The 25,000-nt window shown below is 49.1% G+C and overlaps 1 protein-coding gene across 1 annotated transcript in view; it reads right to left on the bottom strand.

Annotated features, from left to right (window-relative positions):
- The window catches only part of LOC144675366 (calpain-2 catalytic subunit-like), a gene marked incomplete at its 3' end in the record, with an annotated part of 93,180 nt that overhangs the window by 46,269 nt on the left and 21,911 nt on the right, over positions 1 to 25,000 (bottom strand). Inside the window, exon 2 of the mRNA XM_078536195.1 lies at positions 4,757 to 4,826. Coding sequence (XP_078392321.1) covers positions 4,757 to 4,826 — 70 coding nt within the window. The remainder of the gene's footprint in view (positions 1 to 4,756; positions 4,827 to 25,000) is intronic.

Below are 25,000 nucleotides of genomic sequence, written 5' to 3'. Positions count from 1 at the left end.
GCTGGGGACCTCCAGAGGAGGTCGAGATGGATCATCCACTCGGCACTTCTGGCTGAAGATTGTAGTAAATGCTTTAGCCTTATCTTTTGCACTGATGTGCTGGGCTCCCCCATCATTGAGGATGGGGATATTTGTGGAGCCTCCTCCTCCAGTGAGTTGTTTAATTGTCCACCACCATTCACAACTAGTTTTTAACCATTTAGACAGAGTCCAGTCCATCAAGTTTGATTTTGTGGGAATTTGGCCTGAATGTTTGTGGTGTTGGTTTGGAGAAGGACGCTGGTGCTGGTTTGATGGTCCTGCATTGAATGCAGAGTATACGGTGAGGGCATCATTGATCGAATTGCACTCGTGTTGTTATGTGTCACTGATACACAGCCCAGGTCCCGCTGCTGTACAGGAGTCTGGTAACAACAACAGCTCCGTACACAAGCACGCTTGCTGACCTGTGGAGGTCCTTCACAAAATCACAGAACCTTTGCTGCAAGAGGCCATTTGGCCCATCGAGTCTGCACTGACTCTGTGAAAGAGCATTCTACCTGCTCCCACTGCCCTGCCTTCTCCCCATCAGCTCGCACATTCTCTCCTTTCAGGTCGCAATCCAATTGTTGTCAAATGCTCACGGCTGTAGTTTGGAGAAGGCTGAGCTGGTGTTGGGTCAACATAGTCCAGAGTCTCTCCTTCAACACAAACAGGGGCTGGAATATTTGGCTGAGCAGATGTGGGTTGACAGGTGTTTTCTTTTGGTCATATTCAAGGACAAGCCCAATCTCTTGTCTGTCGAATTGAAGAGATCAGGCCTGGCTTGTGAGCCTGGGGTAGAGTGGACGACAATACTGGAGCCGCAGACTCCAGATCATGTCTGTCCATGGTGGGCAGTTCAGTTCCGGTATGGAGGTGACTGAGGTTAAAGAGTTTTCCATCTCCCACCGGCCGTATTTAATACTCCCACCGGCCGTATTTAATACTCCCACCGGCCGTATTTAATACTCCCACCGGCCGTATTTAATACTCACACCGGCCGTATTTAATACTCACACCGGCCGTATTTAATATTCACACCGGCCGTATTTAATACTCACACCGGCCGTATTTAATACTCACACCGGCCGTATTTAATACTCACACCGGCCGTATTTAATACTCACACCGGCCGTATTTATTACTCACACCGGCCGTATTTAATACTCACACCGGCCGTATTTAATACTCACACCGGCCGTATTTAATACTCACACCGGCCGTATTTAATACTCACACCGGCGGTATATAATACTCACACCGGCGGTATATAATACTCACACCGGCCGTATTTAATACTCACACCGGCCGTATTTAATACTCACACCGGCCGTATTTAATACTCACACCGGCCGTATTTAATACTCACACCGGCAGTATTTAATACTCACACCGGCAGTATTTAATATTCACACCGGCAGTATTTAATACTCACACCGGCCGTATTTAATACTCACACGGGCAGTATTTAATACTCACACTGGCCGTATTTAATACTCACACCGGCCATATTTAATACTCACACTGGCAGTATATAATACTCACACCGGCCGTATTTAATACTCACACCGGCAGTATTTAATACTCACACCAGCAGTATTTAATATTCACACCGGCAGTATTTAATACTCACACTGGCCGTATTTAATACTCACACGGGCAGTATTTAATACTCACACCGGCAGTATTTAATACTCACACCGGCAGTATTTAATATTGACACCAGCAGTATTTAATACTCACACCGGCCGTATTTAATACTCCCACCGGCAGTATTTAATACTCACACCGGCCGTGTTTAATACTCCCACCGGCCGTATTTAATACTCACACCAGCCGTATTTAATACTCACACCGGCCGTATTTAATACTCACACCGGCCGTATTTAATACTCACACCGGCCGTATTTAATACTCACACCGGCCGTATTTAATATTCACACCGGCCGTATTTAATACTCACACCGGCAGTATTTAATACTCACACCGGCGGTATTTAATACTCACACCGGCCGTATTTAATACTCACACCGACGGTATTTAATACTCACACCGGCGGAATTTAATACTCACACCGGCAGTATTTAATACTCACACCGGCAGTATTTAATACTCACACCGGCGGTATTTAATACTCACACCGGCAGTATTTAATACTCACACCGACGGTATTTAATACTCACACCGGCGGAATTTAATACTCACACCGGCCGTATTTAATACTCACACCGGTCGTATTTAATACTCACACCGGCCGTATTTAATACTCACACCGGCGGAATTTAATACTCACACCGGCAGTATTTAATACTCACACCAGTGGGCAGTTGATCTTTGGGGTGAATTGCCTGGTAGGTTGTAAATAGTTTTGGGGCGATCACACAGCCTTGTTTGACCCTGGGCTGGATTTTGAAGGGGGCTCTTCCATTCAGGATAGCTGCATTCATATCATTTCTTCCCAAATCAGTAGGAGGACTGTGTGGACTCTCGGTGTGAGTGAGCAAACAACCCACCAGCTGGGAAACCTCCGCTGGAATACCATGGAGGCCACAGGCTTTGTTGTTTATCATGTGTTTGATTGCTGGCTGTAGCTCTCCCCCACCTGGTTGTTCACCATGGATTCTACAACAGGCTACTGGGGGAAAGCCTGGAGAGCATCAGTTGTTAATATAGATTCACGGTCGAGGAGTTGTTCAAAATGTTCTTTCCAGTGTTGCCAGACGACATGGTCACCTTTTAGAAGGGAAAGACCATTCTGTAAGCGAAAGGGATTTTGTCAATTTGACCTTGGTCTATCGATGGTCTTGATGGCTTCCAAAAAGCTTGGTATGTCATGGTGGTCAGCATACGGTTGGATCTCTCAGGCTTTCTCTACCTACCTTTCGTCCCTTGTCTTTGGGTCACGGCCTTGAACTGTTGGAATGCTGCCTTCTTGACTTACGGCCTTGGGTTGCTCTGCCAGGCACTGAGGGCTGCTTGTTTTTGTTCTAGGGGATCACATGTTTCAGCATTGTTTTCATTGAACCAGCCCCGGTGACGACCATGCTCGGACCCAATGGTCTGGGCACAGGGAGAGATGGTTACATAGTGGAAATGTCTCTGGACCCGTTACCAAGAGGCCCAGGCTCGAGCTCTGGGGGATGTGGGTTCAAATCCCAACCTTCCAGGCTGCAAAGTTTAAAGTTTTCTTTCTTTGACCATGAAGACGGTCAGTATGTGGTTCCCCAGAAGTGGGACAGCCTATTTTGAGAGCACCTTTTCTAGATCCTTCCCCATTTGTGGTGAGCAGTGGGTATCCTGAAGAGGACTGCTCAGTCACAGTTGCTGCTGTCCAAAGGTGACTCTGCCCCAATGCAGGTGTCCAACAACCTTCATGCATCTGTTGTCTGTGTGCAGATTCTTGACTCGAGACCCCCAGGTCACAGCCCTGACCCCATTGCCAATTTTCCATCGCCAAAAGGCTTATTGGGTGCCCCCTGGTAGAAGCCTGTGCGTGACTTTACAATGTGGGCACCTTGGGATACTGTCATTGTCCACATAATCTTAACAGGTTGGTGGTCAGATTTCAGTGACGTGTTGAACCACGATGACAAGGACCATCTTGCCACTGCAGCCGCCTTCTGCCTTTGCAGCCAATGAGACACTCAGTCTTCCTTTGCCTGTTCTGCCATTGAGGACATTTTGGACCACACTTTGTCTGGCACAACGCCCTGACCTTGGCACCAAAGAGTTCCTAGTGGCATCACTCAAGGGATTGGAGCACACAAGCCTCTCCACCACATCGAGGTGGCTGGTAAAATGCAGTATGCACAACCCTAAGTGCCCTGAGACACAATTCCTAACACAGTCCCAAAATGGAGTACTGAAACACAGCTTGGAAACACAGTCCCCACAGCAACGATCTCTAAACGCAGTCCCTAAACACAGCACCCAGTCCCTAAGTGCAGTCCCTAAACACTGCAACTACACCGAACCCAGATGCTAAACACCTACCCTGACCCTTATACACAGCCACTACATGGAGCTCCACACCACAGACATCGTCCCAAAATCCAGCGGTCGGACCCTAAACACAGGCCAAATAAAACGTGCGCACACCCTGAATATGTGCATCCTGGGGTCATGGCCGTCTGCTACAGGAGGAAGGTGACAAGGTGACCCCACCACTCTGACCTTTCCCCTCCAAACCCACAAACCCACTGCTCTGGCCGCACCCCACCACTTCAGCGCTGTGGTCTCTCTGCCCCGTCCCCTTCTCCCCACCAGCCTGACCCCTTTTCCCTGAACGCCCCCCACCCTGATAACGTGACCCTCTAGCCTGTTCAATAGGAACACAATGCCTTCACCAGAGGGTCAACCCAGTGACATACGCTCACCAAGGCTCCTTCGACAGCACCTTCCAAACCCACGACCACTTCCATCTAGAAGGACAAGGGCAGCAGATAGATGGGAACATCACCACCTGGAAGTTCTCCTCCAAGTCACTCACCATCCTGACTTGGAAATATATCGCCGTTCCTTCACTGTCGCTGGGTCAAAATCCTGGAACTCCCTCCCTAACAGCACTGTGGGTGTACCTACACCACACGGACTGCAGCAGTTCAAGAAGGCAGCTCACCCCCACCTTCTCAAGGGCAACTAGGGATGGGCAATAAATGCTGGCCCAGCCAGCGATGGCCACATCCCATGAATGAATAAAATAACTCCAAGCGCAGAGTAAAGACCCAGTACTTACCCAGGGCCCCCTGGCAGATATCAGTGCGAGTGGCTCCTTCAATGAAAAACTGTGGATCTGAGCATATTTCCTGCAAGGGAGATGGAGGTTGAGAGGGTTACAGAGAGTTTACAACCAGATACACTCCTTATCCAGCTCAAACTAACAGGTCCAAACAATAGTGAGGTAGTAACCCTCGCCAGTGTTAATACACATATCATACCCGAGCAACAGAGGAGATGCCGGAAGGTCAGAGAGTGGAAAATGTGACACCCTTTGTTCAAGAAAGTGTTGTCGGGCAGCCCCAGTAACTACAGACTGGTCAGTTTAACATCAGCGGCGGTGAAGGCTTTACAAACAATAATCGGGAAAAAATGAACCGGAACTTGGAGAGGTTTGAGTTAATGAAGGAGAGAAAACGTGGATCTGTAAAAGACAGACTGTGCTTTACTCATTGAATTGAATTTTTTGATGATGTTACAGAGGGAGCTGATGATCGGAATTGGGTGAATGCTTTTCATATGGATTTTAAGAAAGCATTTGACAAAATACCGCATAAAAGGCTGGTTAACAAAATGGAATAGGAGGGTCAGTGTCCAAATGGATAAAAAACTGAGCTTCAGGACAGAAGCCAGCGCGTGGTGGGGAATGGGAGGTGGTGTTCCCTCCCCATTGTGAGGAGCACTGCTTTTTATAAATGACTTGGATATTGGAATTCAGAGCAAAGTTTCAACATTTGCCAATGATACCAAACTTGGAGAGTGGAAAACAGTGAATATAAAATCAACTGACTGCAACGGGACAGAGGCAAGCGGAACGAACGGCCAATTGCCAGGTGGAATTCAATTCACCTTCGCACATTCTGGCAGCTGGGACAGCCAGACCTGCGAGGGGCACCTCTACTCGGGCAGCGGATAAATAGAGGGTGAGGCTCGGGGCCTTCACTCACCTCCCAGCAGCTGGGACAGCCAGACCTGCGAGGGACACCTCTACTCGGGCAGAGGATAAATAGAGGGTGAGGCTCGGGGCCTTCACTCACCTCCCAGCAGCTGGGACAGCCAGACCTGCGAGGGACACCTCTACTCAAGCAGTGACATCCCAGGAAAACCGTAAGTTCATTGTTTGGTGAGAAGCTGCTGTTAGGGAGTGTGTTTAAATAGCTTAAAACTCTACCTGAATGTGCGCAGCATTCACAATAAGGTAGATAATCTAAAGGCACGAATAGAGGTAAAAGGGTCTGATATAATTGTCATTACAGAAACTTGGCTGCAGGGTGACCAAGACTGGGAACTGAATATTCAAGGATATTCAACGTTGAGGAAGGACAGACAAGATGGGAAAGGAGGTGGAGTTGCGCTGATACTAAGGGATGGGATCAGTGCATTAGTAAGGGAGGGTCTCAGATTGGAAGAACAATGTGTGGAATCTGTTTGGGTGGAGCTAAGAAACAGCAAAGGGCAGCAGACACTGGTTGGAGTTGTTTATCAGCCACCAAACGGTAGTGGTAATGTGGGGCATGGTATTAATCAGGAGATGAGAGAAGCATGTAGCATGGACAATACAGTAATCCTGGGTGACTTCAATCTCATATAGACTGGGTAAACCTAATGCTGTGGAAGACGAGTTTCTGGAGTGTGTTAGGGATGGTTTTCTAGAGCAGAATGTTGAGGAATCGACTAGAGGACAGGCTATTTCAGATCTAGTATTATGTAATGAAAAAGGGCTAATTAATAATCTTGTAAAAGAATCTTTGGGGCTGAGTGACCACAATGTGATAGAATTATACATGATGTTTGAAAGTGAGGCAGTTCACTGCAGCAAGGGTGTTAAAGTTGAATAAAGGAAATTATGAAGGTATGAGGGACAAATTGGCTGAGGTGGATTGGGAAAATACATTAAAAGGTTTGACCGTACACAGGCATTGGATAGTCTTTAAAGAACTATTACATAGTTTACAGCATCTATACATTCCTTCAAGGTACAAAAACCCCAAAATAGTCAGTCAACCTTGGAAGTTAAGTTAAAGTTTAACCAAAGGAAGTTAAGGATTGTATAAGGCTAAAAGAAAAGGTTTATAAAGTTGCCAGAAGTAGTAGTAAACCTGAGGATTGGGAGGTTTGTAGAAACAGCAAAGGCCGGCCAGGAAACTGTAAAGAAAGAGAGAATAGAATGTGAATATAAACTAGCAAAATACATCAAAACAGACTGTAAAAGCTTCTATAGAGAAGTAAAAAGGAAGTGTTTGAGCTCAGACAAATGTGGGTCCATTACAGGCAGAATCAGGAGAATTTCTAATGGAGAATAGAGAAATGGCAGACAGGCTAAATGATTATTTTCTGTCTGTTTTCACTGGGGAAAATATAGGAAATCTCCCAGATTTAGAGATCCAAGGGACTAGGGAGAATGAGGAGTTGAAGGAAATTAGTAAGAAGATTGTACTGGAGAAATTAATGGGATTGAAAGCTGATAAATCCCCAGGACCTGATATTCTGCATCCCAGAGAGTTGAAAGAGGTTGCTATAGAGATAGTGGATGCATTGGTGATCATTTTCCAAAATTCTATAAATTCTGGAATGGTTCCTGAAGATTGGAAGGTAGCAAATGTCATCCCACAATTTAAGAAGGGAGGGAGAGAGAAAACAGGGAACTACAGACCTGTTAGTCTTACATCAGCGGTAGGGAAAATGCTAGAATCAATTATAAAGGATGTGATAAATGGACACTTGGTTAATCATGGTCTGATTGGGCATAGTCAGCATGGATTTTCAAATGGGAAATCATATTGGATGAACCTGTTGGAGTTTTTTGAGAATATTACTAACAAACTTGATAAAGGAGAGTCGATGGACGTAGTATACTTGGATTTTCAGAAGGCTTTTGATAAAGTCTCCCACAGGAGGTTGATTAGCAAAATAAAAGCACATGGGATAGGAGGCAATATACTGGCATGGATTAAGGATTGGCTAACAGGCAGAAAACAGAGAGTAGGACTAAACGGGTCATTCTCGTGTTGGCTGTGACTAGTGGGGTACGGCAAGGATCAGTACTTGGGCCCCAGCTGTTCACAATGTATATCAATGATTTGGATATAGGGGCCAAGTGTAATATTTCCAAGTTCATGGATGATACAAAGCTAGGCGGGAATGTGTGTTTAAAGGAAGATGTAAAGCGGTTCCAAGAGGATCTGGACAGACTCAGTGAGTGGGTAAGAACATGGCAGATGGAATATAATGTGGAAAAATGTGAGGTTATCCACTTTGGTTGAAGGAACAGGTGTGCAGAGTATTTCTTAAATGGTAAGAGGTTAGAAAGTGTAGATGTACAAAGGGACCTGGGTGTCCTTGTCCATAAGTCACTGAAAGCTAACATGCCAGTGCAGCAGGCAATTAGGAAGCTATTGGAATGTTAGCCTTTATCACAAGAGGATTTGAGTACAGGAGTAGAGAAGTCTTGCTTCAACTGTACAGAAACTTGGTTAGACCGCACCTGGAGTACTGGGTGCAGTTTTGGTCCACTTACCTCAGAAAGGATATTATTTCCACGGAGGAAGTGTAACGAAGGTTCACCAGACTTTCACCATGTTCCGGGGATGGCGGGACTGTTTTATGAAGAGAGACTGGGGAAACTGGGCCTGTGTTCTCCAGAGTTTCAAAGAATGAGAGGTGATCTCATTGAAACCTACAAAATACTTAAAGGGATAGACAGGGTAGATTCAGGTGAGATGTTTCCCCTGGTCGAGGAGTCTAGAACCAGGGGACACAATTTCAAAATAAGGGGGAAGCCATTTAGGACCGAGACAAGGAGAAATGTCTTTACTCAGAGGGTTGTGAATCTTTGGAATTCTCTACCCCAGGGGGCTGTGGAAACTCAGTCACTGAGTGTGTTTAAGGTAGAGATTGATAGATTTCTGATTAACAATAACGTAAAGGGTTATGGGGATAGTGTGGGTAAAAGGCATTGAAGTGTTCGATCAGACATGATCGTATTGAATGGTGGAGCAGGCTCGATGGGCTGAATGGCCTTCTCCTGTTCCTATGTTCCTAAAAGTGTGAGGTTGTGCATTTTAGCAGAAGGGATGGGGAGAATTAATTTGGACTGAATGGTATAATTCTAAAGCTTCTCTGTCCAAAATACAGAGCAGACCCACAACACCGGGACCTTCAGAACAGGCAGGGCAAAGAGGCAGCTCCCAACTCCACCCTGGCTCAAACAGGGAAACTCAACCCCGTGCTGTTCACACTCTGATCCACACCGGCCATCCAGAATCTCTCCAGCTCTGCCTTAAACATGTTCAAAGACTCTGCTTCCAGCTCCCTTTGAGGAAGAGAGTTCCAAACACTCACAACCCGCTGAGAAAAAATTCTCCTCATCTCTGTCTTAAATGGGTGACCCCTTATTTTTAAACCATGACCCCTAGTTCTAGATTCTCCCACAAGAGGAAACATCCTCTCCACATCCACCCTGTCAAGACCCCTCAGGATCTTAAAGGTTTCATTTAAGTCGCCTCTTAATCGTCTAAACTCCAGTGGATACAAGCCTAACCTGTCTTTTAGTTCTGTTGAAGAGTCATTCGGACTCGAAACGTTAACTGTGTTCCTCTCCGCAGATGCTGTCAGACCTGCTGAGTTTTTCCAGGTATTTTTGTTTTTGTTTTGTCTTTTTATTCTTCCTGCCGAAATGAACAATTTCACATTTGCCCACATTATACTCCATTTGCCAGATCTTTGTCCATTTACTTAACCTATCGATGTCACTTTGTAGCCTCGTTATGTCCTCTTCACAATTTACTTTCCTACCTATCTTTGTGTTGTCAGCAAATTTAGCCACCATTCCCTCAGTCCCTTCATGCAAGTCATTTATATAAATTGTAAAAGGCTGTGGCCCCAGCACTGATCCCTGTGTCACACCACTCGTCACATCCTGCCAACCAGAAAAAGACACATTTATGCCAACTCTCTGTTTCCTGTTAGCCAGCCAATCCTCTATCCATGCCAATAAGTTACCCCTACACCATGAGCTTTTATTTTCTGCAATAACCTTTGATGTGTCACTTTATCAAATGCCTTCTGGAAATCTAAGTACAGCACATCCACCGGTTCCCCTTTATCCACAACACATGTGACTCTTTCAAAGAACTCCAATAAACTGGTTAAACATGATTTCCCTTTTACAAAACCATGTTGACTCTGCCTGATTACCTTGAATTTTTCTAAGTGCCTATTATAACATCTTTAATAACAGCTTCTAACATTTTCCCTATGACAGATGTTAGGTTAACTGGCCTATAGTTTCCTGCTTTCTGTCTCCCTCCCTTATTGAATAAAGGAATTACATTTGCTATTTTCCAATCTAATGGAACCTTCCCCGAATCTAGGGGATTTTGGAAAATTAAAACCAGTGCATCAACTATCTCACTGGCCACTTCTTTCAACACATTGAGCAGGAGTTTCCCCTCATCGGGCTGGTGCAGTGGGTGAGCTCAGGAAAGGCTGTGAGACCAATCGCTGGCGGTGATCATGCGCTGAGCGTGATTTCACACTGACCGGCCAGTTACCAGCCCGAGCACTGCCAGGGTGAGGCAGCAGGGAGCGCTGTCGTCTGCATGTGTGCAGGGGAGTAGCACTGCCTCAGGGAGATGGAGAATTTTCAATACAAAAATAAACATTTTACAAATGATATAAACATGTCCCCACACGTGACTCAGTCACATGAAGAGAGACATGTCAAAAAAAGATTCGAAAAAGGTTTTATTGTTTTGTCAGTATCCGTCGGAACCCTCACTCCGCCCATGGATGAGGTTTTGTGAAAAATGCAAAGGCTGCCTGGGCTCATCATCCACCCACCAACTGAACGCTCGAGCGGGCAGTGAGAAATGCAATGTCATTCACTGCTTAAGGGCTTTACCAGGCCTCTGAACTGTCGGGGGGCACACTCCTGCCTTTCGCGTGCTCCTGCTGGCTGAAAGATCGCCTGAGTGCGCCTGGTGACATCGGGACCCTTGGCCAATGTCACCGCGAACTACTTCACTCCTGTTCAGGTCAGGCACGCGCCTGCCCACAGGGTAAAAACATTCTGCCTCTTAGGGTGAAGTCCATCCGGACCTGGGGATTTGTCAGCCCCACAGCCCCAACAATTTGCTCAATACCACTTCCCTGGTGATTGTAATTTTCCCGAGTTCCTCCCTCCCTCTCATTTCCTGATTCACAGATATTTCCGGGATGTTACTTGTCTCCTCTATAGTGAAGACCAAAGCAAAATACCTGTTCAATTCATCCACCATCTCCCTACTTTCCATTAGCAATTCCCCAGACTCACTCTCTATAGGACCAACGCTCCCTTTGTTAACCCTTTTCTTATTTAAATATCTATAGAAACTCTTACTATCCATCTTTATATTACTCACTAGCTTTCTCTCATACTCTAATTTTTCCTCCTTATTAATCTTTTTGTCATTCTTTGCTGTGTTTTATATTCTTTCCAATCTTCTGACCTGCTACCTGTCTTTGCGTAATTATATGTTTTTTCTTTAAGTTTGATATTGTCTTTAACTTTTTTAATTAACCACGGATGATGGATTCTCCCCTTGAGATTTTTCTTTCTCATTGGAATGTGTATATTCTGTGTATTCTGAAATATCCCTTTAAATGTCTGTCACTAAACCTCTATTGACATATCCCTTAACCTCATTTTCCAGTTCACTTTAGCTAACTCTGCTTTCACACCCTCATAATTGCCCTTATTTAAGTTTAAAATACTAGTCTTAGACCCACTCTTCTCTCCCTCAAACTGAATGTAAAATTCAATTATATTCCGATGTCATTATCCGTTTATCATTTCCACATTAATGCCTTGCTCTCTTATTTACAAGGATTTACAAGTTGATGCTCAAGCTGTTTGGCTGCGACATGAACACACCTTCCTAGGTCATCATGTCCTGGAGCAGGACTCAAACCCATAGCTTCTGGCTGAGGGGCAGGGACACTACCCACGGCACCGCACCACCTCCTGGGCTAACACTGAGCTGTGGACTTACACAGAGTCCAACAGGAATGAGAGAGAGGAGCAGTGAGGCACACAGGGCAGAGTTAGGACAGCAGAGAGGGTCAACCAATCCCAGCCCACCCTGATAGGAGGAGTCATCAGCCAATCAGGCTCCTTCTCCACATGACCAATACTGAATCCTGGATCCTGGGGAAAGAGCAATAAACATACAACTTATATTTATATATCTTCCGATGTGACACATCCAGGGAGTTCACTTTCAATACGGCCCAGTCAATCAACTAAAACTTGCATTTATATAGCCTCTTTAATACAGTCATCACTCCCTGCGTGCTTCCAAGGAGCTGGGTCAAACCTAGTTTGAAAGCCTGAGCCACATAAGGAGATATTAGGAGAGGTGAGTCAAAGAGGGAGGTTTTCAGGAGTGACTTCTAGGAGGAAGAGTGAGGTAGAGAGACGGAGAGGGCGGAGAGGGCGGAGAGGCGGAGAGGGCGGAGAGACGGAGAGGGCGGAGAGACGGAGAGGCGGAGAGGGCTGGGAGACGGAGAGGGCTGGGAGACGGAGAGGGCTGGGAGACGGAGAGGGCTGGGAGACGGAGAGGGCTGGGAGACGGAGAGGGCGGAGAGACGGAGAGGGCGGAGAGACGGAGAGGGCTGGGAGACGGAGAGGGCGGAGAGACGGAGAGGGCGGAGAGACGGAGAGACGAAGAGGGCGGAGAGACGGAGAGGGCTGGGAGACGGAGAGGGCTGGGAGATGGAGAGGGCTGGGAGACGGAGAGGGCGGAGAGACGGAGAGGGCGGAGAGACGGAGAGGGCTGGGAGACGGAGAGGGCGGAGAGACGGAGAGGGCGGAGAGACGGAGAGGCGGAGAGGGCTGGGAGACGGAGAGGGCTGGGAGACGGAGAGGGCTGGGAGACGGAGAGGGCTGGGAGACGGAGAGGGCGGAGAGACGGAGAGGGCGGAGAGACGGAGAGGGCTGGGAGACGGAGAGGGCGGAGAGACGGAGAGGGCGGAGAGACGGAGAGACGGAGAGGGCGGAGAGACGGAGAGGGCTGGGAGACGGAGAGGGCTGGGAGATGGAGAGGGCTGGGAGACGGAGAGGGCGGAGAGACGGAGAGGGCGGAGAGACGGAGAGGGCTGGGAGACGGAGAGGGCGGAGAGACGGAGAGGGCGGAGAGACGGAGAGACGAAGAGGGCGGAGAGACGGAGAGGGCTGGGAGACGGAGAGGGCTGGGAGATGGAGAGGGCTGGGAGACGGAGAGGGCGGAGAGACGGAGAGGGCGGAGAGACGGAGAGGGCTGGGAGACGGAGAGGGCGGCGAGACGGAGAGGGCGGAGAGACGGAGAGACGGAGAGGGCGGAGAGACGGAGAGGGCGGAGAGATGGAGAGGGCGGGGAGACGGAGAGGGCGGAGAGACGGAGAGACGGAGAGGGCGGAGAGACGGAGAGGGCGGAGAGATGGAGAGGGCGGGGAGACGGAGAGGGCGGAGAGACGGAGAGGGCGGAGAGACGGGGAGATGGAGAGGGCGGAGAGACGGAGAGGGCGGAGAGACGGGGAGACGGAGAGGGCGGAGAGACGGAGAGGGCGGAGAGACGGAGAGACGGAGAGGGCGGAGAGACGGAGAGGGCGGAGAGACGGAGAGGTGTTGGGAGGGAATTACAGAGCTTGGGGCCCAGTCAGTGGAAGACACGGCCCCAATGGTGGAGCGATTCAGATCAGAGATATTCATCCGGGTGGAGTTAGAGGAGAGCAGACGCCTTTGGGAGTTGTGGGGTTGGAGGTGATTACAGAAATAGGGAGGGCTGAGGCCATGGAGGAGGGAGGGATGAGGCCATGGAGGAGGGAGGGATGAGGCCATGGAGGAGGGAGGGCTGAGGCCATGGAGGAGGGAGGGCTGAGGGTGGCCATGAAGGAGGGAGGGATGAGGCCATGGAGGAGGGAGGGCTGAGGCCATGGAGGAGGGAGGGCTGAGGCCATGGAGGAGGGAGGGATGAGGCCATGGAGGAGGGAGGGATGAGGCCATGGAGGAGGGAGGGCTGAGGCCATGGAGGAGGGAGGGCTGAGGGTGGCCATGAAGGAGGGAGGGATGAGGCCATGAAGGAGGGAGGGATGAGGCCATGGAGGAGGGAGGGATGAGGCCATGGAGGGAATTGAAAAGAAGGATGAGAATTTGGAAATGGAGTGATTGCCGGAGGGGGAAGGTGATGTGGGTCAGTTAAATACAACGGCCGACCGGACCTTACATGATTGGCTGAAAAGAGTCAGGGAGAGAAGGAGGTCAGGGGTCAAAGTGCAAAATGTCTTGGAAACTGAGGTGCATTCTCAGACTTAACTATGTGGGGGTAGGCGACGCTAAGGGGGTAGGGGGTGCGAAGGGGGTAGGGGGTGCGGAGGGGGGAGGAGAGGGCCGGAGGGGGGAGGAGAGGGGAGGAGGGGCTGCAGAGGGGAGAGGAGGAGGGGGGAAGATGGGGGAGGAGGGGGAGGAGGGGGAGTGGGAGGATGGGGGGGGGGGGAGTAGGGGGAGTAGGGGGAGGAGGGGGGAGGAGGAGGAGGGGGGGAGGAGGAGGGGGGAGGGGGAGGAGGGGGAGGAGGAGGAGGTGTGAGGGGTAGGAGGGGGGAGGAGGGAGGTGCGGAGGGGGGAGGACGGGGAAGGAGGGGAAGGGGGGAGGAGGGGGAGGAGGGGGTGCGGAGGGAGGAGGAGGAGGAGGGAGGTGTGGAGGGGGGAGGAGGAGGTTTGGAGGGGGGACTGTGGTCTGTGCCACGAGTGGGTCTGTATAAAGGGATAACAGGAAGAAACGCTGTAATCTGCCGCCTGTATCTGTGTATCTGATCCCAGGGTTAGGGGCTGGGGGGGATTTTGCTCTGGGAGGGGAAGGATCCAGTCTCTGTGATCCACGGGGATATGAACAACATCGACAGGACAGGGTAAAATATCTGTTTCCAGATTATAAAATTCCAGAGGCTAAATTAAAAAGCAGAACCACATCATCTCTGGATTACAACCTGAACCAGGAGCAAACTGCTGGAGTGTAAGTAAATTTAGAGAATTCTATGTGAGCATTAAAGTTTGGTTTGGGAGAACTGGGTTTTGGCTCATGGAGCAGGAGCACCTGTACTGGGGAAAGTGGGAGCTGTACCACTGAGACAGTCTGAATTGTGCTGGGAACAGGGTTCAGGTGAACAAGCAAGGTAGGACTTTAAAAGATAGAAGTGGGAATGTGGGTTCATCTGAGGGGAGATTAGGACAGTTAAGGAGACAGGAAATGGCAATAATGCAAAATAGTGATACCGATAATGTTAATCACACCGTGACAGGGAGGGACAGAGAGTACCTAACACACCGAGAGACAGAGAGTACAGACACACCGAGAGACAGAGAGTATAGACACACCGAGAGACAGAGAGTACAGACACACCGAGAGACAGAGAGTACAGACACACCGAGAGACAGAGTGTACAGACACACCGAGAGACAGATAGTACAGACACACCGAGAGACAGAGAGTACAGACACACCGAGAGACAGAGAGTACAGACACACCGAGAGACAGAGTGTACAGACACACCGAGAGACAGATAGTACAGACACACCGAGAGACAGAGAGTACAGACACATCGAGAGACAGAGAGTACAGACACACCGAGAGACAGAGAGTACAGACACACCGAGAGACAGAGTGTACAGACACACCGAGAGACAGAGAGTACAGACACACCGAGAGACAGAGAGTACAGACACACCGAGAGACAGAGAGTACAGAGACACCGAGAGACAGAGAGTACAGACACACCGAGAGACAGAGAGTACAGACACACCGAGAGACAGAGAGTACAGACACACCGAGAGACAGAGAGTACAGACAAACCGAGAGACAGAGAGTACAGACACACCGAGAGACAGAGAGTACAGACACACCGAGAGACAGAGAGTACAGACACACCGAGAGACAGAGAGTACAGACACACCGAGAGACAGAGTGTACAGACACACCGAGAGACAGAGAGTACAGACACACCGAGACACAGAGTGTACAGACACACCGAGAGACAGAGAGTACAGACACACCGAGAGACAGACAGTACAAACATACCGAGAGACAGAGAGTACAGACACACCGAGAGACAGAGAGTACAGACACACCAAGAGACAGAGAGTACAGACACACCGAGAGGCAGAGAGTACAGACACACCGAGAGACAGAGAGTACAGACACACCGAGAGACAGAGAGTACAGACACACCGAGAGACAGAGAGTACAGACACACCGAGAGACAGAGAGTACAGACACACCGAGAGACAGAGAGTACAGACACAACAAGGAGACACAGAGTGTACAGACACACCGAGAGACAGAGTGTACAGACACACCGAGAGACAGAGAGTACAGACACACCGAGAGACAGAGAGTACAGACACACCGAGAGACAGAGTGTACAGACACACCGACAGACAGAGAGTACAGACACACCGAGAGACAGAGAGTACAGACACATCGAGAGACAGAGAGTACCTAACACACCGAGAGACAGAGAGTACAGACACACCGAGAGACAGAGAGTACCTAACACACCGAGAGACAGAGAGTACAGACACACCAAGAGACAGAGAGTACCTAACACACCGAGAGACAGAGAGTACCTAACACACCGAGAGACAGAGAGTACAGACACACCGAGAGACAGAGTGTACAGACACACCGAGAGACAGAGAGTACAGACACACCGAGAGACAGAGAGTACAGACACACCGAGAGACAGAGAGTACAGACACACCGAGAGACAGAGAGTACAGACACACCGAGACACAGAGTGTACAGACACACCGAGACACAGAGTGTACAGACACACCGAGAGACAGAGAGTACAGACACACCGAGAGACAGAGTGTACAGACACAACGAGAGACAGAGAGTACAGACACACCGAGAGACAGAAAGTACAGACACACCGAGAGACAGAGAGTACAGACACACCGAGAGACAGACAGTACAGACACACCGAGAGACAGAGAGTACCTAACACACCGAGAGACAGAGAGTACAGACACGCCGAGAGACAGAGAGTACAGACACGCCGAGAGACAGAGAGTACAGACACGCCGAGAGACAGAGAGTACAGACACGCCGAGAGACAGAGAGTACAGACACGCCGAGAGACAGAGAGTACAGACACGCCGAGAGACAGAGAGTACAGACACGCCGAGAGACAGAGAGTACAGACACGCCGAGAGACAGAGAGTACAGACACACCGAGAGACAGAGTGTACAGACACACCGAGAGACAGATAGTACAGACATACCGAGAGACAGACAGTACAGACACACCGAGAGACAGAGAGTACAGACACACCGAGAGACAGAGAGTACAGACACACCGAGAGACAGAGAGTACCTAACACACCGAGAGACAGAGAGTACAGACACACCGAGAGACAGAGAGTACCTAACACACCGAGAGACAGAGAGTACAGACACACCAAGAGACAGAGAGTACCTAACACACCGAGAGACAGAGAGTACCTAACACACCGAGAGACAGAGAGTACAGACACACCGAGAGACAGAGTGTACAGACACACCGAGAGACAGAGAGTACAGACACACCGAGAGACAGAGAGTACAGACACACCGGGAGACAGAGAGTACAGACACACCGAGAGAAAGAGAGTACAGACACACTGAGAGACAGAGAGTACAGACACACCGAGACACAGAGTGTACAGACACACCGAGAGACAGAGTGTACAGACACACCGAGAGACAGAGAGTACAGACACACCGAGAGACAGAGTGTACAGACACAACGAGAGACAGAGAGTACAGACACACCGAGAGACAGAGAGTACAGACACACCGAGAGACAGAGAGTACAGACACACCGAGAGACAGACAGTACAGACACACCGAGAGACAGAGAGTACCTAACACACCGAGAGACAGAGAGTACAGACACACCGAGAGACAGAGAGTACAGACACGCCGAGAGACAGAGAGTACAGACACGCCGAGAGACAGAGAGTACAGACACGCCGAGAGACAGAGAGTACAGACACGCCGAGAGACAGAGAGTACAGACACGCCGAGAGACAGAGAGTACAGACACGCCGAGAGACAGAGAGTACAGACACGCCGAGAGGCAGAGAGTACAGACACGCCGAGAGGCAGAGAGTACAGACACACCGAGAGACAGAGAATACAGACACACCGAGAGACAGAGTACAGACACACCGAGAGACAGAGAGTACAGACACACCGACAGACAGAGAGTACAGACACATCGACAGACAGAGAGTACAGACACACCGACAGACAGAGAGTACAGACACACCGACAGACAGAGAGTACAGACACACCGAGAGACAGACAGTACAGACACACTGAGAGACAGAGAGTACAGACACACCGAGAGACAGAGAGTACAGACACACCGAGAGACAGAGAGTACCTAACACACCGAGAGACAGAGAGTACAGACACAACAGGGAGAGACAGAGAGTACAGACACACCGAGAGACAGAGAGTACAGACACAACAAGGAGAGACAGAGTGTACCTAACACACCGAGAGACAGAGAGTACAGACACAACAGGGAGAGACAGAGAGTACAGACACACCGAGAGACAGAGTGTACAGACACGCCGAGAGACAGAGAGTACAGACACACCGAGAGACAGAGAGTACAGACACACCGAGAGACAGAGAGTACAGACACACCGAGAGACAGAGAGTACAGACACACCGACAGACAGAGAGTACAGACACACCGAGAGACAGAGAGTACAGACACAACAAGGAGAGACAGAGTGTACAGACACACCGAGAGACAGAGAGTACCTAACACACCGAGAGACAGAGAGTACAGACACAACAGGGAGAGACAGAGAGTACAGACACACCGAGAGACAGAGTGTACAGACACGCCTAGAGACAGAGAGTACAGACACACCGAGAGACAGAGAGTACAGACACACCGAGAGACAGAGAGTACAGACACACCGAGAGACAGAGAGTACAGACACACCGAGAGACAGAGAGTACAGACACACCGAGAGACAGATAGTACAGACACACCGAGAGACAGAGAGTACAGACACACCGAGAGACAGAGAGTACAGACACACCGAGAGACAGAGAGTACAGACACACCGAGAGACAGAGAGTACAGACACACCGAGAGACAGGGAGTACCTAACACACCGAGAGACAGAGAGTACAGACACAACAGGGAGAGACAGAGAGTACAGACACACCGAGAGACAGAGAGTACAGACACAACAAGGAGAGACAGAGTGTACAGACACACCGAGAGACAGAGAGTACAGACACACCGAGAGACAGAGAGTACAGACACACCGAGAGACAGAGAGTACAGACACACCGAGAGACAGAGAGTACAGACACACCGAGAGACAGAGAGTGCAGACACACCGAGAGACAGAGAGTGCAGACACACCGAGAGACAGAGAGTGCAGACACACCGAGAGACAGAGAGTACAGACACACCGAGAGGCAGAGAGTACAGACACAGCGAGAGGCAGAGAGTACAGACACACTGAGAGGCAGAGAGTACAGACACTCCGAGAGACAGAGAGTACAGACACACCGAGAGACAGAGAGTACAGACACACCGAGAGACAGAGACTACAGACACAACAGGGAGAGACAGAGAGTACAGACACACCGAGAGACAGAGAGTACAGACACAACAAGGAGAGACAGAGTGTACAGACACACCGAGAGACAGAGAGTACGGACACACCGAGAGACAGAGAGTACAGACACACCGAGAGACAGAGAGTACAGACACACCGAGAGACAGACAGTACAGACACACCGAGAGACAGAGATTACAGACACACTGAGAGACAGAGAGTACAGACACACCGACAGACAGAGAGTACAGACACACCGACAGACAGAGAGTACAGACACACCGAGAGACAGAGAGTACAGACACACCGAGAGACAGAGAGTACAGACACACCGAGAGACAGAGAGTACCTAACACACCGAGAGACAGAGAGTACAGACACAACAGGGAGAGACAGAGAGTACCGACACACCGTGAGACAGAGAGTACAGACACAACAAGGAGAGACAGAGTGTACAGACACACCGAGAGACAGAGAGTACAGACACACCGAGAGACAGAGAGTGCAGACACACCGAGAGACAGAGAGTACAGGCACACTGAGAGACAGAGAGTACAGACACACTGAGAGACAGAGAGTACAGACACACCGAGAGACAGAGAGTACAGACTCACCGAGAGACAGAGAGTACAGACACACCGAGAGACAGAGAGTACAGACACACCGAGAGACAGAGAGTACAGACACACCGAGAGACAGAGAGTACAGACACACCGAGAGACAGAGAGTACAGACACACTGAGAGACAGAGAGTACAGACACAACAGCTGCCTGGGCCCCAAGCTCCAGAATTCCCTCCTTAAACCTCTCCACCTGGCTTTCTCCTTTAAGACACTCTTCAAGACCCATATTTTGACCAAGATTTTGGTCATCTGACTTACCCTATCTATATGGGGCTGGCTGTCATACTTTGTTTTAGAAACCTTCAGAGGGCTGAGTCCTCACAATGTCTACATTTTATAAAGTATATATAGATATCCTCATGGCTAATTCCTAAAATGTTAAAAACTGGAGAAGACCTATTACAATGGCTGAAGCTCTGTCTGTCTGTGACACTTGGATGAAAGGAGCTAGCACGGCAGAGTGGCAGTGACCGACACCTCGTTATCTCGGAAGGGGCACGAATGATGCCCTGGGGGCTGCAGAGACCACATTCAAAGAGAACTGTACAAAGGCCATCTGCATTTGATAAGCCAGGCCTGGCCAACCAGAGGCTATTTGTCTGCTAGGATACAGGACTCGGGCATCCTTCCTTTAAATCCCTTCCTCATCACTTGCTGCACCTACATGTAAACTTTCTGTGATTCATGTACCAGGACACCCAGGTCCCTCTGCACTGCAGCATTCCACAGTCTCTCTCCTTTTACATAATGATCTGTGTTTTTATTCGTTCTGCCCAAGTGGACAGTCTCACATTTTCCCACATCCCCATCTGCCAACATTTTGCCCACTCTCTTAATCTATGTTTTCAGAATCATTGTGCTCTCCTCACAAGCTGCTTCCCTTCCTATCTCTCTATTATCAGCAAACTTGGCTGCAATACCCAGTCCTTTCGTCCAAGTCATTAATATGAATCAGATCTAATTGAGTCTCCAGCGCTGATCCCTGCGGCACTCCACTCGATACAGTTGGGCCAACCTGAAATGACTCATTTATTCCGACTCTCTGTCTCCTGTGAGTGAACCAATCCTCCATCCATGTGAATATATCACCCCCAACACAGTCAGCTCTGATCTTGGGCAGTAAACCTTTCTGACACCAACGACCAGAGAGTGTTTGATGCAGCAAAATCCTGTAGACTTCCAAAAGATATCTGATAAACTATTGTGTGACAGACTTAGTGGAAATTAGAAGCACTGGGGATTAAAGGGAGGTAACTTGCTAAAGGCTTGGAGGCAAAACTTCACAGGGAGTGGCTGGTTTCCTGTCGGAGGGGGAAGGTGTAGGGAGGTTCCGCAGGACTCGGTATAGGGAGGAGATGTTTTTGCGGAGCTGATTTGGAGCTGGGTGTAGCCTCTCTCTGTAATATTCGATGATTCTAAGATAGAGCAGTGTCTGCTCTGATTTACAGTTTAATCTGTTGCACAGTGAAAGCAGGCAGGGCGACAGTGTTCCCATAGTCACAGCGCAAACCACAGATTGAAAATGGGTGAATGGAATGTGTGCAAGTGGTGGGATAGTCTAGGAATTCAGTAGGATGCAGACACAGTGGATCAATAAATGTTTTGTTCACATATGAGCAGATCAGACAAGGATTTGGAGTCATGCTTCAGTTAATGGTTAATAGGTTAATTCAGTTAATGGGTAGCCTTTATAAAAAAATTTATTCAGTCACAGGATGTGGGCTTCGCTGGCCGGGCCGGCATTTATTGCCCATCCCGAGTTGCCCTTGGGAAGGTGGTGGTGAGCTGCCTTCTTGAACCGCTGCAGCCCATGTGGTGTAGGTACATCCACAGTGCTGTTAGGGAGGGAACAAAGAACAAAGAAAAGTACAGCACAGGAACAGGCCCTTCGGCCCTCCAAGCCTGCGCCAATCATATTGCCCGTCAACTAAAACATTTTGCACTTGCGGGGTCCGTATCCCTCTATTCCCATCCTATTCATGTATTTGTCAAGCTGCCTCTTAAACACCACTATCGTACCTGCTTCAACCACCTCCTCTGGCAGCGAATTCCAGACACTCACTACCCTCTGCGTAAAAAACTTGCCCCGCACATCTCCTCTATAGTTTTCTCCTCTCATCTTAAATCTATGTCCCCTAGTAATTGACTCTTCCACCCTGGGAAAAAGCTTCTGACTATCTACTCTGTCCATGCCACTCATAATTTTGTAAACTTCTATCAAGACGCCCCTCAATCTCCGTCGCTCTAGTGAGAACAATCCGAGTTTCTCCAACCTCTCCTCATAGCAAATAACCTCCAGACCAGGCAGCATCCTGGCAAACCTCCTCTGCACCCTCTCCAATGCCTCCATATCCTTCTGGTAATGTGGCAACCAGAATTGCACACAATATTCCAAGTGTGGCCTAACCAAGGTTCTATACAGCTGCAGCATGACTTCCCAGCTTTTATACTCAATACCCCTGCTGATGAAGGCAAGCATGCCATATGCCTTCCTGACTACCTCATCCACCTGCGTTGCCACTTTCAGTGACCTGTGGACCTGTACACCCAGATCCCTCTGCCCGTCAATGCACTTAAGGGCTCTGCCATTTACTGTATAATTCCTACCTGTATTAGACCTTCCAAAATGCATTACCTCACATTTGTCCGGATTAAACTCCATCTGCCATTTCTCCGCCCAAGTCTCCAACTGATCTAAAACCCGTTGTATCCTTTGACAATCCTCTTCACTATCTGCAACTCCTCTAACCTTAGTGTCGTCTGCAAACTTACTAATTAGCCCAGTTACATTTTCCGCCAAATCATTTATGTATATTTCAAACAGCAAAGGTCCCAGCACTGATCCCTGCGGAACTCCACTAGTCACAGCTCTCCATTCAGAAAAGCACCCTTCCACTGCTACCCTCTGTCTTCTATGACCAAGCCAATTCTGTATCCATCTTGCCAGCTCACCTCTGATCCCGTGTGACTTTACCTTCTGTACCAGTCTGCCATGAAGGATTTCCAGGATTTTGACCCAGCGACTGTGAAGGGATGGTGATATATTTCCAAGTCAGGATGGTGAGTGACTTGGAGGGGAACTTCCAGGTGGTGGTGTTCCCATCTATCTGCTGCCCTTGTCCTTCTAGATGGTAGTGGTCATGGGTTTGGAAGGTGCTGTCGAAGGAGCCTTGGTGAATTCCTGCAGTGCATCTTGTAGATGGTACACACACTGCTGTTACTGTGCGTCGGTGGTGGAGGGAGTGAATGTTTGTGGATGTGGACATCCAGTTGTGAATGGTGGTGGACAATTAAACAACTCACTGGAGGTTGAGGATCCACAAATATCCCCATCCTCAATGATGGAGGAGCCCAGCACATCAGTGCAAAAGATAAGGCTGAAGCATTTACTACAATCTTCAGCCAGAAGTGCCGAGTGGATGATCCATCTCGGCCTCCTCTGGAGGTCCCCAGCATCACAGATGCCAGTCTTCAGCCAATTCGATTCACTCCACGTGATATCAAGAAACGGCTGAAGGCACTGGATAGTGCAAAGGCTATGGGCCCTGACAATATTCCGGTAATAGAGTCATAGTCATAGAGTCATATAGGTCGACAGCACAGAAAAAGGCCCTTCGGCCCATCGGGTCTGCGCCGGTCAAACAAGTACCAAACTAATCTAATCCCATTTTCCAGCACTAGGCCCATAACAATAGTACTGAAGACTTGTGCTCCAGAACTTGCTGCTCCCCTAGCCAAGATGTTCCAGTACAGCTACAACACTGGCATCTACCCGGCTATGTGGAAAATTGCCCAGGTATGTCCTGTACACAAAAAGCAGGACAAATCCAACCTGGCCAATTACTGCCCCATCAGTCTACTCTCCATCATCAGTAAAGTAATGGAAGGGGTCATCAACAGTGCTATCAAGCGGCACTTGCTTAGCAATAACCTGCTCAGTGGCTCCCAGTTTGGGTTCTGCCAGGGCCACTCAGCCCCTGACCTCATTACAGCCTTGGTTCAAACATGGACAAAAGAGCTGAACTCCCGAGGTGAGGTGAGAGTGACTGTCCTTGATATCAAGGCCGCATTTGACCAGTACGACCATAAGACCATAAGATGAAACAGCAGAAGTAGGCCATTCAGCCCATCGAGTCTGTTCCACCATTCAGTGAGATCATGGCTGATCTGATAATCCCCAACTCCACTTTCCTGCCTTTTCCCCATAACCCTCGATTCCCTTACTGATTAAAAATCTGTCTATCTCAGCCTTGAATATACTTAATGACCCAGCCTCGACAGCCCTCTGTGGTAAAGAATTCCACAGATTGACTACCCTCTGAGAGAAGAAATTCCTCCTCATCTCTGTTTTAAATGGGCGCCCCCTTACTCTGAGATTATGCCCTCTGGTCCTAGACTCTCCCACAAGGGGAAACAACCTCTCAGCATCTACCCTGTCAAGCCGCTAAGAATCTTAAACTCCAATGAGCACAGGCCCAACCTACTCAACCTCTCCTCATAAGAAAATCCCTCCATCCCCGGGATCAACCTAGTGAACCTTCTCTGGACTGCCTCCAATGCCAGTATATCTTTCCTTAGATAAGGGGACCAAAACTGTTCACTGTATTCTAGGTGTGGTCTAACTAGTGCCTTGTATAGTTTTAGCAAGACTTCCCCATTTTTATACTCCATTCCCTTTGAAATAAAGGCCAACATTCCATTTGCCTTCCCTATTACCTGTTGAACTTGTATGTTAGCTTTTTGGGATTCATGCACGAGGACCCCCAAATCCCTCTGTGCTGCAGCTTTCTGCAGTCTTTCTCCATTTAAATAATATTCAGCTCCTCTATTCTTCCTGCCAAAGTGCAGAACCTCACATTTTCCCACATTATATTCCATCTACCACGTTTTTTCCCACTCACTTAACCTGTCTATATCCCTCTGTAGACTCTTTGTGTCATCCTCACCACTGGCCTTCCCACCTATTTTTGTGTCATCCGCAAACTTGGCG

The sequence above is a fragment of the Cetorhinus maximus genome, unplaced genomic scaffold, assembly GCF_964194155.1.
Source record: "Cetorhinus maximus unplaced genomic scaffold, sCetMax3.hap1.1 HAP1_SCAFFOLD_973, whole genome shotgun sequence".
Taxonomy (NCBI): domain Eukaryota; kingdom Metazoa; phylum Chordata; class Chondrichthyes; order Lamniformes; family Cetorhinidae; genus Cetorhinus; species Cetorhinus maximus.
This window is presented reverse-complemented; position numbering and strand designations above follow the sequence as displayed.